The sequence below is a fragment of the Lates calcarifer genome, linkage group LG10 (assembly GCF_001640805.2).
Source record: "Lates calcarifer isolate ASB-BC8 linkage group LG10, TLL_Latcal_v3, whole genome shotgun sequence".
Lineage (NCBI taxonomy): Eukaryota > Metazoa > Chordata > Actinopteri > Centropomidae > Lates > Lates calcarifer.
The window spans coordinates 44193-58748 of NC_066842.1; the positions used below are offsets into that span (position 1 = coordinate 44193).

Sequence of the window (14556 nt, forward strand, 5' to 3'; positions counted from 1 at the left end):
ATGGCTACATTCAACCGAATAACTTCCACCTTCAGAGTTAAGACTATAAATTGTATTTAGGCTTCAAAAAGACTGAATATAACTAAACAATCAAAATGATTGAGATCAGAGGAAATGTATTCATATTTAGTATTTTAGTTCAAGACCTCCCACACAGACTGCAGAAAACTAACCTTGAAAGTCATGATGAGGTGTGTGAAGTGAAACTCTGCCTCCAGGTTCAGCTGGATGGTGACATTCTCCAGACCTGCACACATAATGACCAATAAAATGTAGATCAAAACTACTGTTTGGACTTCCGCATACACTGTGAGGTACACATCAGAGTCTAAGTGTTTTCAGCTGCAGTTCCTGTGATGTCCACTAAATGTTGCTGTGTTAAAAGTCTGTAAAAGCTACAAAGTTCTGAGATGAAAACACTCTTTAAATCCCTCCTGACTGAAATGTCCTGAAACAGGAACTACATTCAGAAACCAAAAGTCATTTTGTCATTTGTGCCTGTGTTTCCATCTCATCTGAGGAAAAGCAGAAAAATCAGACATATTAAAGAAAAACTACAGCAATGTGAAGCAAACAAACATCTGACTCTGTTGTCTGCATTTAATGTTAGATGTTCGATTCCACACTGATGGTCGGCTGAGGGTCTTCTATTTATGATTTGGGACCAAACCACAATGACCACCACCACTTTCAGATAATAAAGCTTTATTTCTTTGGGTGATAGGTAGCCACCTGGTGAAGGTAACAATAACATAAAACTGTAAAGTCACAGGTTGATTCCAGTCATTTGCTGAATCTCTAAGAATCTACTGTCACACAAAGTTATAAAGTTGGATTTTTATTATTTACTCTCTTTAAAACAACAAAATCTTACTTTGTTTTTAAAATAAATAAACAGTAAATGTTGGTGTATCTGGAGATCTCAGAGATGAATGTAGAAATAAATTCTATACCACTTCCTCATTTTATGAATGAAGCTCTAATTGAGATGATTGTGATGTGTTAGACTAATCACTGACAGTCCTTTAAATGTTCTTGTTCTCCCAGGAAAGTTCGTGGAAACATCCTGTTTGTTTAGTTACCCTATGGTCAACCCACCGCGCCGCCACCACCACCACCCAACCCGCACCACCCACCAAACTAATAACTCTACAGCCTCCAGGAGGGTCCTGCCCCACAGCTTGAGACCCACTAATCATAGTGTGGGGGGTGGGGGGGTGGTTTCATGGTTATTATTTGGACTTAGTTTAATCCCTGGAACCATTTGGTCTAAGAAGAGACTGTGAGCAGCTAAAATTCCAGTCAGTGAATCCAGAGTGAGCCCAGATGTTAAACCTGCCTGAAGTCAGAGGAGTTCATCTCTGACCTCTGACCTCTTTCCTTTGTTTCTCACCATTCTCAGACTGCCACCACGTCTTCAGTCTGTTTGGAGCAAACGTTGTGACAACGTTCTCGATACGATGGCTGCTCGTGTGATTGGTCAGTTCATCGTAGGCTGCCGCAGAGTCGCACACAAAACACTTCTTCTCTTCCTGGTTAATCAGAGAGAGATAAAGGTAGAGAGACATAGAGACAGACGGGGGAGGGGGGTAGTAAAGGGTTAATGGTGAGGTGAATTCCTCAGATTCCTCTCTGCAGTTGGTCAGTGGAGATAAGAGGAAACTGTTTGACCACAGATTATTTTCATTATAAATTTGCAGCTGATCTGTGATTCATTTCCTGTTATAAACAAAACGTTGGACATGTTCGGTTGAAAGTTTAACCCTTAAAGCACTCAACTGTTTTCACTTTCTTCACAGTCAGTTTCTGTGTCTGATATTCTTCTACACAAAGGAAAACATGGCAATCTGAAAAATATTTCCCATCATGACACCGTCACAGAGTCCTGTATTTCCCTGGCTCATTGTCTGGACTGTAGTTTGTGCTCAGGGCCGCAGACAGCTGACTTCAGGGTCAGGGCAGAAAGACAAAGAAAAATATTTTCTTGTTTGTCTGTTTCATGTTTAGCTTGTTCCAGAGATTGAATGTAAATCTGTAACTGAAACTTTTGGTGAAGACATTTTCCTTATTGCAAACACACTCGTTCAGTTAGTGTTGTTTCTGTGTCTCTAAGTGTTGGATTTTATGAGGTTACCCTTGTATGTGGGGTTTGTCCTGTCTGTTGTTCATGGTGGGAACTGTTGGGTCTCTCTTTGTAAATATAATAATATAAAGACTGCAGTCTAGACCTGCTCTGTAAGAGAGGTGTCCTGACATAACTTCAGTTGTAATTCAGTATTAAAATTGAACTGAATTAATGAACTGAATGTAGTGGTTTTCTGGTTGTGTGTGATGATGTATTGAGTTCAGTGTTTTTCTTTCAGACCTGCAGAAACTCTGAAATATGAACGAGAGTGTTGATCTGAGTTCGGTCTGAAATAAACACTGACGGTCACTGAAACCAGCAAACTGATCAGACAACAGTGAAACCAGTAAACTGATCAGAGACCAGTCTGAACTGTGGTGCTGATGTGAAAAAAAGCTTCACACTGAACACGCTCAGTTCATCTAGGATCTGACTGAACAGCTTCAGTGTGACCTTTGACCTTTATAGTGGTCTGCGTCTTCTCCACAGGAACATCTGGACAAACATCTGTCTGCTGTAAGAGCTCAGTGTTTCCTTATAGGGAGGTTGGTTTACACAGGAAACACTTCAGACTCAAACACACTGAGACCAGACAGAGCGCAGCAGAGCAACAGAAACTCTGCAGGAGCTAAAACCTTATGATTGTTTCCTCACAAAACCAAAGATTTTTTATTGATCATTTCTCTAGGTGTTAAAGCTGCAGTCTAAACTTTATTTGTCTTTAATGTCATACAGGTGTTTGTTTAGCTGTACATTATCTTGTGTTTGTAATGTTCAGGTGTTCATTTACCTGCAGGTGGCTGACGATGCAGAACGGTTCTGGTCGGTTCAGACCACAGGTGGAGGTGGATGACAGCTGGTGAGCTCGGCCAATCAGAAGGTCTCCTGTTGCTGGGTAACAGCTGCCCTCGGTGCAGACGTCACTGAGTTCCGGGAGGCCGACATCATCCAGGTCCCCGCCCACCGAGGCCCCGCCCTCCTGAGCACAAGTACACACCTGTAGAGCTGAGGGCAGAGGCTCTTATTGTGAAAGTCTAACAGACTTTGATTCCAAAACTCAGAGTTGATCTGAGATCAGATTAAACTGTAGACAGTGACGTCAGGTGTTGAAGTTCCGCCCACTGGTTGACTGAGAGGTCAGTGCAAATAATAACACCAAAGAAGAAGACTTTCTTCTCATTGGCTGAACAGAACATTTTTCAGATTTATTCATTTATTAACAATGTCTTATTGATTATTTGACCACATAACTTTAAGGTCAGAGTTCTGATCACAAATCAGTTCAACATCAGATCATAAAAAACAGATCTGTTTAGAATCAGATTAAATATAAAATGATTCATTATAAAAATGTAAATGGAGAAATCCTCGGTCAAACTACTGATTGATCAGAGAAAAAAAATCAACAGATTTATCAATAAAGAAAATGATCATCTGCTCAGTTTAAAGACACAAAACAGTATCATCATCTGAGAGAAGACTGATCTCTGATCAGTTACTGCAGTGATTTAATCATCAGATCAGATTCTCTGCTGATCTTTGATTCACTTTAAATCATCTAAAGTTTTATTCTGATCTTTAAACTCCATGAATCATTGTAAAGAAATGTAGAAAACGGCAATCAATAAGTGATTCAGAGCTAAGATCAAATAATGATTATTACTGATTCATCTGAATATTTGTTATTATGTTTTATTCTGATTATTATTATCGGCTTGGATAAATGACTGGAATGATTAATCGATTGTAAAATGTTTTCTGTCCCGTTTGTTTCTGATCGATTCAATGGTTGAACTCGTTTTTTCTGGAGACGAAGGAAGAATTAAAGTCACGAGATTCAAACGAAGTCCGTTCGTTAAGGTTCTTATTTCTAAAACTAAAACTCTTTGAAACCAAAAAAACTTGCAGGAAACTGCAGATTATTGACCGAGTTGTTTCTAAAAAGAAAAGGTTTGAAAAGAGGAATCAGATTTTACCTTCAGGTCGAATAGAACTGATCCGAGATCAGATTCAAACTGTTTCAGTTCAAACAAACAAGCGGAAAAATCCAAACTATTATAAAGTTTCATAGAGTTTGTTCTCAGCAGAAACTCACCGAGCAGCACCGCGAGCTGAAGCTCCAACATCCTCTGATCCTCCACGAGAAAAAAAACCTGCAAACACAAGGAAACCTCAGACCTCCGGACCCCGAAATCCTCCAGAAACCAGCAGACCCCCTCTGAACCTCCAGACCTGCACACACTCTCAAGACCCTCAAAGACCTTCTTCAGACTCCACCTCCTCAGATTCACCGGCAACGACACCTCAGGACTAAACGTCCGGGCTGCCTTTCAAAAAAAAACTACCTGATGTGGCCGTGCAGCGACATCAACAGCAGGAGACTAAAAGGTTCGTGTAAAATCTTTTAATTTTAACTTTAAATTAATTTTTTACAGACATCACGTAAATACATCACCACCGGAAAGAAATAAAAGGAAACTGTAGATGTACCTCAGATTATATCTGATGTTAACCTCGTATTAAACCTCAGATTAACCGCAGATTAAACCTCAAATTAAGGACTATAAAATTATAGTTCACTCTGCCTGACCCCAACCCTCAGTCTGATGCTTTTATTTTGAAAGAAAAATGCAGTGGCTTCCTGTCTGACTCTGACTCTCTCTCTCTCTGAGGAACTTTGGTTAAATTAAATCTTCATGTTACAGCAGACAAATACATTTTAGTGTTCATGTGACTGACCTCGGATCCAGACCTGATCCAGACCAGCATCCGCGTTGGACCTGGGTCAATATCTGGAAGAGAGAAAACTGGTGACTGTTGGTGTTGCACCGTGTTGAGCTGAATTTACACACAGTGTGTAGTATTTGCTACGTGTGTGTAGTTTGGCTGTTTTAAAACCAATAGAGAGGAGCTCAGCACATTGAACCGAGTCAGTAAAACTGTAGTTCTGAAGCCCCCCGCCCCCCCGACTCCACAGACAAAAGACATTCCTGACTGCAACCCCCACCCCCAACACACACACACACACCTCCTCCTTTGTTGTTGCAGGTGAGACTTAACTGTGGGGGGAGGAGTGTGAGTGTGCTGGGGAAGGGGGGTTGGGTGTTTGGGAGTCCGACCCCCCACCTGAACAGCTGTGTGTGTGCCCCCAGTGCATTGTGGGTAACGACTGTGAACATGTGGTGGCCTGCAAAGATGCAGAGACAAGCTGAGACCACATCAGAGACCAGATCATCTGTCTGAGACAAACATTAACAAGTGGATGGAAACAGCATTAACACACACACACAGTGAACATCTGTTGAACTCTGGAGCCAAAGTTTAAAAAACATCTTTATATCAGAAAAAATGTTGATTTAATCAGGGAGTGAATTGATTATTGATCAGACCTCTGATCAGTTCGTCCTGATAAAAGTTTTTTTCCAGGTTTACTTTTGTCTGACAATAAAAGTTCAGACCCCCCACCTTCAACTCCCTCTCCCCCTCCTCCCACTCCCCCCCTCCTTCTGGTGCACTCTGAGGAGTGAGAGCACCCTCTGCTGGAAACAAACAGAACTTCAGCTGCTGTAACAGAAACTTATTGATCCACATCACAATGATCAAATTGATTTTATGATAAAATAAAAAAGTTCAACATTTATCTCACGATGCAGAATATTTTCTACACTTCAGATATTTTATTGAATAAACTTGGAAAAATATGAAACGCAAAGAAAAAAACACAAGAAACAAAGAACTTCAGATTCCAGTTTTAAAGTTTTCAGATAAAGGAAGAAAATAAAGCAAAACAAATGACATCTGTCTGAGTATTTCACTATGCAGTACTCTGTGGTATTTCTAAGGAGCAGTGTTTCAGTGTGCAGTACGCTGTAGTACTCTGTAGTATTTACGTAGTACAGGTGGCATATATTTCAGCTCGTTTGGAGATTTCCTGTCGAAGTGAATCGACTGTTTCGAACAACTTTGAGACTTCAGCTGATTTTTCCTCCTTACTCCTGATCAGCTGCTGGATCTTCTCCTCCAGACCTGACAACACACACACACGTTGTAACACACACAGACACACATAGTGTAACACACAGTAAGTTGATGTGTCTGTTGTAACAGTGAATAGACTACAGACTGAATACTGCAGTAAAGTACCACCTTGTATCTGTGTCAGTTTGTCCTCCACCTCTCTCTTCATGTTCTCCGCCTCCTCCATGATTTTCTTCAGTCGTTCTCCAGCTTCACCCTGAACCGTCTGGTTCAAGTTTTTCTCTTTTAAAACCTCAAACAGTTTCATCGCATTGTCCAGTTCCTGTTAGAGACACAAAACACACAGGTTTTGCTACACACAGTCACACACACAGACTCCCCCTCTGTCTGCCTGTCTTTGTGTGTCTGTAGTCTGTGTGTTTGTGTGTCTGTAGTCTTACCTTTGCTGTGTCAATAGCGTTCAAAGCTGAGGACGTTGCAGCCTCTTGGGCGTCTCTGGCCATCTCTTGGTTCTGTTCAGTTTTCTTCTTCAGAGCTTCAATCTCATTTAGCAGATTTTCATGTTGACGATTCATCAGCTTTGTCTCAATGTCGTCCAGTTTGTCTTTAATCTGAAACATGACAGAAACACGTTTAAACCCATTGGCAGAAACTGAAGTGAAGTGAAGAGTTTGAGATATGATCAGTGTTTACGTCTGGGAGTCGGTCTTTGGTCATGTCTCTGTCTCGGCTGGCTGCTTCCAGGTCGTCATTGGCTTTGCTCTGAGCTTTCTCTGATTCATAAATGTCTCTGTTAATCTGTGACACATCAATGTCCTTTGATCGTTCCCTAATCAGGAGAAAAAACAACACAGACTTCTTGATGAGGAGAGTAGGACTGTGAGAAGATATCAGTTCAGTGTGTTTGGTCATGGATTGATAAGTCATCCTCCAAGGATCCTGAAGCTAACAGAGGTTTTGTTACGTTTTGAATAAAGTTTCCTGTTTGAGTTAATGTTGCTAACACTGACTTGAGCTCCTGAGCTTTCTGCAGCAGGTCCTGGGCAGTCTTGGCGTGCTCCTCCAGGTTCTTCAGGTCATTCTGGAAGTGCATAGTGTTGGACAGCAGATTATTGATGTCATTGATCATTGATTGGATTTTAGCAGGTGATCGTGGCAGCTGGATGGCCAGAACAGCTCGGGCCATTTTCTCGATGTCTTCTGGAGGAACCATCTCATCTGTTAGGTAGGAAACATGAGTTGTTGTTAAAGTGTAAAATCAGAGTAAAACTCAACTTGAACTCTGTTCCAACATATTGAACAACATCGCTGAGGTGTTTGAGATTAGGGTGGGACCAGGCTCCTACAGGATCCTCTGGACACTGACCCATCAGGTAGTCTTTAACTTGCTGGATGAGCTTCCTGGTTATGCTCCTCTCTCTCTCTAAGGAGTCTATATTGTCGCTGATCTGGTCCTGCAGGTCTTTGGCCTGGTCTTTGGTGTCTTGAGCTGCCTGTTTGGCATCATTGATCTAAGCCAGTAGACAACAGTTAAAACAGTTATAACAGTTAAAACAACATTTATTTTACAGTAATACAGTAAAATCAGAGTTCCTACACCACCATCTGTCCACAGGGGTTAAACTGGAGAGGAGGAGCTCTCAGCTGCTGGTACCATGACCTTCCTCACAGTTTAACAGTTCCAAGTCTCAAGCTTTAACCTTTCTAATGTTACTCTTGATCCACTTCTCTGAATCAGATTTTAACCTGATTCACTTTCGTCTCAGGATACAACAAACATTCCCTGACATTGAATGCTGGACTGGACTAGTACATCCCAGTGTGAACCTGCCTTGTTCTTGGATTCTTCCAGTCTAGATGGGAGCGTGTTGAGTTGGTCCTTTGCTTTCTCTGCCATTTCTGAAGCTCTCTCACTGACAGAAATGACTCCATCACAGTTTGGACCTCCACATTTCCTTTTCCCCAGATCCAGACCACACAGAGCTCCACCACATCCTGAACAGTCGTCTAGACCTGGTCCCCCACAGACCTGCATCAGACCACAACAAACACAGTTACCTTTATGATAGAGCCTTCAGTTTCAGTGGCAGCCCTCAGCTCCAGTGTGGCAGCCTTCAGAGCCTTCAGTCTGGGGACAGAGCCTTTAGTGTAGCAGCCCCCACCCTCTGGAACTCTCTCCCATCTGAGCTCTGCAATGCTCCATCTCTGGACTTTTTAAAGAAACTTCTCAAAACTCACCTCTTCAACAAGACCTTCAACCTCTAGCCACTTGTTTATGTGCTGTGTCCCCTCTCCTGTTTGTTTGTTTTTGCTTTTGTTTTTGTTTGTTTGTTTTTTGTTGTTTTGTTTTGTAAAGCGTCCCTGGGTTTCTTGAAAGGTGCTATATAAATCTAAGTCATTATTATTATTATTATCATGATACTTCAGGAGTTAAATCAGTAATATCCATACAGATAATCTGAGTGTATTCAGCCTCTCTGCCTGATAAAAACATGGATGTGTTACAAGAACTGGACTCAAAGATGGAGCCCACTCACTGCTCACTCTAATAGTTTACTGGCTCCTGGGTTTGCTTCACACTGTAAAGCCCACTGCACATGCTCAGTAGTGTTTCATCTGCTCACACACAGACTTCACTTTTCTAGGCCCCATCAAAGTTTCTAACAGAGGTCTGTGAGGAAAATGTCAATCCAATGTCTAAACTAATCAAAACCTGCAGACCTCATGAGATTATCGATGTTTACGTTTGCATGACGACAGAGCAACTTGGGGTGAAACTTTTCAGTTGCAGGTATAAACTCACCTTCTGGTTGAGCTTGACCACACTGAGCTCTTTGATCTTCTTCTCCATTGGCGTCAGATCTCCACTGCTGCTGCACGTGCTCAGTTTGTGTTTAACTTCCTTTCTGGTGTCCATGGAGTCCTCTAAAGCTTTGTTGGCGTTTCTTACCTTCTTTTCATCTGACATGAAGTCTTTATGAAGCTTTTGGATCTCATCCAGGAGCTCTACAACACATAAGACACAAGTTGAAGAAGAAGAAGGAGAAGGAGAAGAAGAGGAAGAAGAAGAAGAAGAAGAAGAAGAAGGGTTAGGGTTAGAGATAGTGGAGAAGTGGATTCTATTTAGTTGGTGCTGAGGTCTGTTTCTGCTCTGGTCTCAGATATAAATGACCTCTCTGTAACTGAGTCTTCAGACAGAAATGTTTCTATGGACTAGTTCAGGAGAATCTGATTTTTAAGATCTAATGATGTTTTTATTCCACTGAAAAATATTTTTAGAAGATTAACTATAAAGTCTTTGTTTCTTCAGACTGAAGTCATATTTCTCCATCTGTGATAAACTCAGCTGACAGGACCTGAACATGTCACAGGTGAGCTCTGTGTGAGGTGAAGGAGGCTGGTTGTATCTGGATATTAAAATTGGTATTAAAACGTTCATGTCATCTCCAGTATGCAGATGTTTTTATCGGTTTGTCAACAAAATAAATCACTTGAGAGAAGACAAGTTAGTTACCTGTGTTACCTGGGTTACCTGTGCTTACAGGACAACAAGGAGTCAGGTGACCTTTCAACTTATTGGGGGATGTTTTCCTTTAGAATGAGATCAACTGTACAGATGGTATTGGGCCAGAAGTGGTCTGACTGATCTGATCTCAGTCTGATCCCAGTGAGCTGCACTGTATTTACACCTGCACTAATATGAGTTTTTTTCTGATCCAGGTACAGATCAGGTGTAAATGAGGTAGAAGGTGAACGTGTCTAATCTTTGTTTAACAGAACCAAACCAGGACTGATCCAGTCACTGACTGTCTCCTGACATACAGATATAATCCTTCCATACATCAGGATATATAACAGCCCCTACAGTACACAGTGTTGAAGCTGAATCAACTCTGTGTAGAAAACCAGAGTGAGGATATAAAAGTGTTTCCAGAAGAACAGTGGACTCCATCACTGTGAAAGATCCTGGGGCAAAGTCCAGATCAGGGAATAATTATGGGTCATACACAACTCTTTACCTTCCAGGTCCCCTTTATCTTCATCATCTGGATCCTTGATTAGTTTTTCCTTCAAGCTGTTCAGTAGCTTCTTGAACTCCAAACCAATGTTGTCAATTTCAGTGTTGAGGAGAGGAGACAGATCAATGAGGATCGTGTTCGGGTCGATGGCATCTTTCAGCTTCCTGTAAGACAGAAAACATTTGAAATGTTTGATTATTATACTTTAACATTTTAGAGAGAGAGAGAGAGAGAGAGTACAGACTTGCAGGAATGACCCAATGGCTCCCTGTATACTCAACACTAATATTCATGAATGTGACAGGACAGGAAAGAAAAACTTACCTAATCTTCATGCACAGTTTCTCCACCTTCTCCACCTTCGGCAGGGACAGTCCTGTCAGATTGGTAAGCCTGTCCAGTTTGGAGTGCATCTCCAGCATCCGTTGTCTGTGGTGACTGTCTCTGGGGCGCAGATTGTCGCCATGGCGAGGGATGAAGGTTCTCATCCTTTGGGCAGCTCGCTGGACATCAGTGACATTTTCAGTCCAAAGGATGGTGCAGGGGTGGCACTCCTTACAGGCCGGGAACTCTGAGCTGTAACCGACGGCACACTCGTCACAGAAGATACCAGTGACACCGGTTCGACAGATACATTCACCGGTTTCAGGGTCACATGATGGACGCTCAGTTCCCTCCAGGTTACAGTCACAAGCTGAGAACAAGACATGACGAATTAAAAAAAAAAAAGAGTCTGTCACAGAAAAGGTGAAATACGTGAGTATCTGTCATCTCTCACATATACACTGCAGGTCTGGATTCCCAAAATGATTTTCTCCACATTCATCACACTGTCTCCCTCCAAACTCAGGACGACATGGACACTGTCCCATCACCTGAACAGATCACAGTAATTATTTATTACCTTTAAAGTGCATCTCTATTTCATATTTTATTGTGAAAAAGTTTGTGACTTCTGATCTGGAAATGAACATTATACATTCTTACTGACAGAGGATCCAACTCAGATGTTTCATCTCTTAAAGTGACACATTACAGCACATCACTGTGAACATGGAAACTTTCAGTGTGCTTCATGTGACTCTGTGATGTGAGGTAAATAACAGTGTCAGCGTGGAGACACTAAATAAAACCCAGACCCTGTGGTCGTGGTGGTCTTGCCTTGTTGCAGATGTTGGAGAAAGAGTTAACAGGATCACAGCTGCAGGGCTGACATCCTGACGGTCCATCCAGGTTCCAGTATCCGTCCTCACATTCGTCACAGAGGACTCCCACTGCACCCCTCCTGCAAGGACACTGTCCCGTTCTCGGGTTACAGAAACAGGGACTCCCCAGAGGACACTGAGTCACCTCCGTCCCCCGCCGGTCACACGAGCATTCTGTCAAATACACAACATATCACATGACATATTTACACATGGAAATATTGGAGTCCAGCAGTCTGACCACTCATCTTCACTGTTCTATCATGTTTCTAATGATTCTATTTAATTTAGAAATGTTTTGTATTTTTCAGGGGTTAGGATGCCACTGTGGTTTCAGCTCCTGGTAGAGTCACCCAAGGTAATCTGGTCAAAGGTGGGGGGTCAGAGTGATTTGACCTTGTGACAGGGCCATGTTGCCTAGAAGAGTCCAGGGTCTTAGATGTTGAGGTCTTATCTCTACCTTTGCAGTCTTGGACCAGGGCGTTGCCATAGTAACCAGGTTTGCAGTTTTGACAGCCTGATCCCATCGTGTTGTGGAGACACCGCAAACATTCGCCTGTCAGACTGTCGCAGGCGTCACGATCGTCCCAGTCGATGTTATTGTTGCAGGGACACCCCTCACACCTGGCACCTGGCAACGATAGGTTACCATAGAAACCAGGGCTGCACCTGTCGCAGCGTGGACCTGAGAGTGATATATAATTATTAATGGGACATATTCAAAGGCAAAGGTTTACGCACATAAAACACAACTTTGTCTCTCGTCTGTCAACACCTGTGACACACCTGAACAATGTTCATGTCTCATAGAGATCTTCAGCATTGGTTTTGTCCAGTGTTTGATGAGCAGAATACTGACCCTACAGGAACCTGAACCCTGGACAGGAACTCACCTGAGTTTGTACAGTCAGGTGAACACAGAACCTACCTGTGTGTCCCTCCCTGCAGCTGCAGGTCAGACTGAGGGATTGTGGGTCATGTTGGCAGGAAGTGGCAAAGAACCGTCCACTCCTCTGAACATCTGGACACAAGCAGGGCTGACAGGGCTGTCTGGAGACAGGGTCGCCATAGTAACCCTCCTCACACCTGCATCAGTAACCAGGTGTGTCATGAGAACCAGAACATCAGCAGGAACATTTCACATCACAGTTTAGAATGATGACCCTGATATTCAAATATATAATTTTATTATTCTTACATTATGACTGTGTGTGACAGTGCGTATGTGCCTCATCACTTCCACATTCACCATTAATGCTGCTTCACCATCTGCCTCAACATGTGATTCAACATCTGTTTCAACATCTGCCCCAACATATGATTCAGCATCTGCTTCAACACCTCCCTCCATGTCTGCTTCAACATCTGCCTCCACATTTGCCTCAAAATCTGCCACTACATCTGTCTCAACAACTGCCTCAAAGTCTGCTTCAACATCTGCCTCAACATCTGCTTCAACATGTGATTCAACATCTGCCCCCTCATCTGTGTCAACATCTGCCCCAACATGTGATTCAACATCTGCTTCAACATCTGCCTCAATGTCTACTTCAACATTTGCCTCCACATCTGCCTCCACATCTGCCTCAACGTCTGCTTCAACATCTGCCCCAACATGTGATTCAACATCTGCTTCAACACCTCCCTCCATGTCTGCTTCAACATCTGCCCCAACATGTGATTCAACATCTGCTTCAACACCTCCCTCCATGTCTGCTTCAACATCTGCCTCAACATCTGCCTCAACATCTGTCTCAACGTCTGCCTCAACACCTGTTTCAACATCTGCCACAACACCTGTTTCAACATCTGTCTCAACAACTGCTTCAACATCTGCCTCAACAGCTACTTCAACATCTGTCTCAACATCTGCCTCAATGTCTACCTCAACATCTGCCTCAACATCTGCTTCAACATCTGTCTTAGCATCTGCTTCAACATCTGCTTCAATGTGCCACATGACTGGCTGACTGTATAACTGTATAAGCAGGTGTACAGGTGTCCCTAATAAAGTGCTCAGTTAGTGTCTATAACCTGTCACAGTGTGGTCCGTTGGCGTACTCTCTGCAGTTCAGACACTCTCCGGTCTCTTGGTCGCAGACCTCTGACAGTCCGTTACACTCACAGGGTCGACAGAGAGGGAAACGCCAGAATCCTGCCCGACAGCGATCGCAGCGTCGACCTGTCACCTCTGAACGACACGCACACTGACCTCTGACCTGATCGCACAGCTCTGACATTGAACCCTGATGGTCACATTCACATGCTGCAAATAACACAACACACAAAAATCCATCATGGACTGATTGTCATGAATTTGTGTTTTTAGATTCTGAATGTGAGTTTCTTACGCTTGCAGCCGCCAGGTCCGAAGCCAAATGTCAGTGGTGCACAGGTATCACAGCAACGGCCAATCACGTTGGGTTTACATTCACAGAAGCCACCCAGTTTACTGCAGGATGGTCCGAGTGAACCAATGATGTTACACTTGCAAGCTGATAACAGGTATAACACAGAGACAAACAACAACAAGAGGAAATCTTAAAGTTACACAAAAAAAATGTAACTGTTGTAAAAAAAATAATAAAGCTGTCAGTCAGTTTGGTCACATGACCTTTTCAGTGTGTTGAATTACGTACGAACAGCTCCGCTGTGGATTCGTGCTGACATACTCTTGATGAGTCCCTCACAGATTTCTGGTAGTGACTCCTGTGGGTCGAGTTCAGCAGCCAATCCAATGCAGCGAAAACGGCGGAAAGATTCCAGGTCACTCTGGGAGCAGAAGTCCTGGACAGAGTCGATGCTGGGAATCAAACCCATCTAAAAGGAAATTATTCAACATTTAATGAGCGAGTGAATGACAGCTCCTCTAAATGCTCTGACCACACCCACCCACCCACACACACACACACACACACACACACACACACACACACTGTCTGTTGCCTGCTGTGATTGGACAAGTACAGGTAGTGGGAGGAGCTTAGTGAAGAGTCAGAATGAGTTTTATCTGAACGTTCCTCACCGAGTCGATCAGGATATGTGATCCATCAGATCCAGCTTGTTTATTAAAGATGACGTCGACAAAGTACCGAGCTCCAGCGTTCAGACACACCGCAGAATTCAAAACACCTCCTCTGGAAACAAACAAAGGCAGCAGTATAAACAAACAATAATGACGTGTATTCATGTCACACCTGAACAGTCATGTGACCTTTCTACAGGTAAA

General features: G+C 42.9%; 2 protein-coding genes across 2 annotated transcripts in view; both read right to left on the reverse strand.

The window, feature by feature from the left end:
- lamb1a (laminin, beta 1a) overlaps positions 1–4388 on the reverse strand; it is a 29736-nt gene extending 25348 nt beyond the window's left edge. The window contains exons 1-4 of the mRNA XM_018689054.2: positions 4221–4388; positions 2916–3130; positions 1394–1532; positions 174–247 (exon numbers count right to left, since the gene is read on the reverse strand). Coding sequence (XP_018544570.1) covers positions 174–247; positions 1394–1532; positions 2916–3130; positions 4221–4251 — 459 coding nt within the window. The 5' untranslated portion in view covers positions 4252–4388. The remainder of the gene's footprint in view (positions 1–173; positions 248–1393; positions 1533–2915; positions 3131–4220) is intronic.
- A 1327-nt stretch (positions 4389–5715) lies between these two features.
- lamb4 (laminin, beta 4) overlaps positions 5716–14556 on the reverse strand; it is a 29421-nt gene continuing 20580 nt past the window's right edge. Inside the window, exons 20-37 of the mRNA XM_018689029.2 lie at positions 14353–14464; positions 13967–14147; positions 13679–13822; positions 13362–13593; positions 12256–12413; positions 11788–12012; positions 11284–11501; positions 10901–10997; positions 10447–10816; positions 10123–10286; positions 8907–9109; positions 7935–8132; positions 7470–7614; positions 7114–7321; positions 6797–6932; positions 6544–6714; positions 6272–6425; positions 5716–6151 (exon numbers count right to left, since the gene is read on the reverse strand). Coding sequence (XP_018544545.1) covers positions 6012–6151; positions 6272–6425; positions 6544–6714; positions 6797–6932; positions 7114–7321; positions 7470–7614; positions 7935–8132; positions 8907–9109; positions 10123–10286; positions 10447–10816; positions 10901–10997; positions 11284–11501; positions 11788–12012; positions 12256–12413; positions 13362–13593; positions 13679–13822; positions 13967–14147; positions 14353–14464 — 3256 coding nt within the window. The 3' untranslated portion in view covers positions 5716–6011. The remainder of the gene's footprint in view (positions 6152–6271; positions 6426–6543; positions 6715–6796; positions 6933–7113; positions 7322–7469; positions 7615–7934; positions 8133–8906; positions 9110–10122; positions 10287–10446; positions 10817–10900; positions 10998–11283; positions 11502–11787; positions 12013–12255; positions 12414–13361; positions 13594–13678; positions 13823–13966; positions 14148–14352; positions 14465–14556) is intronic.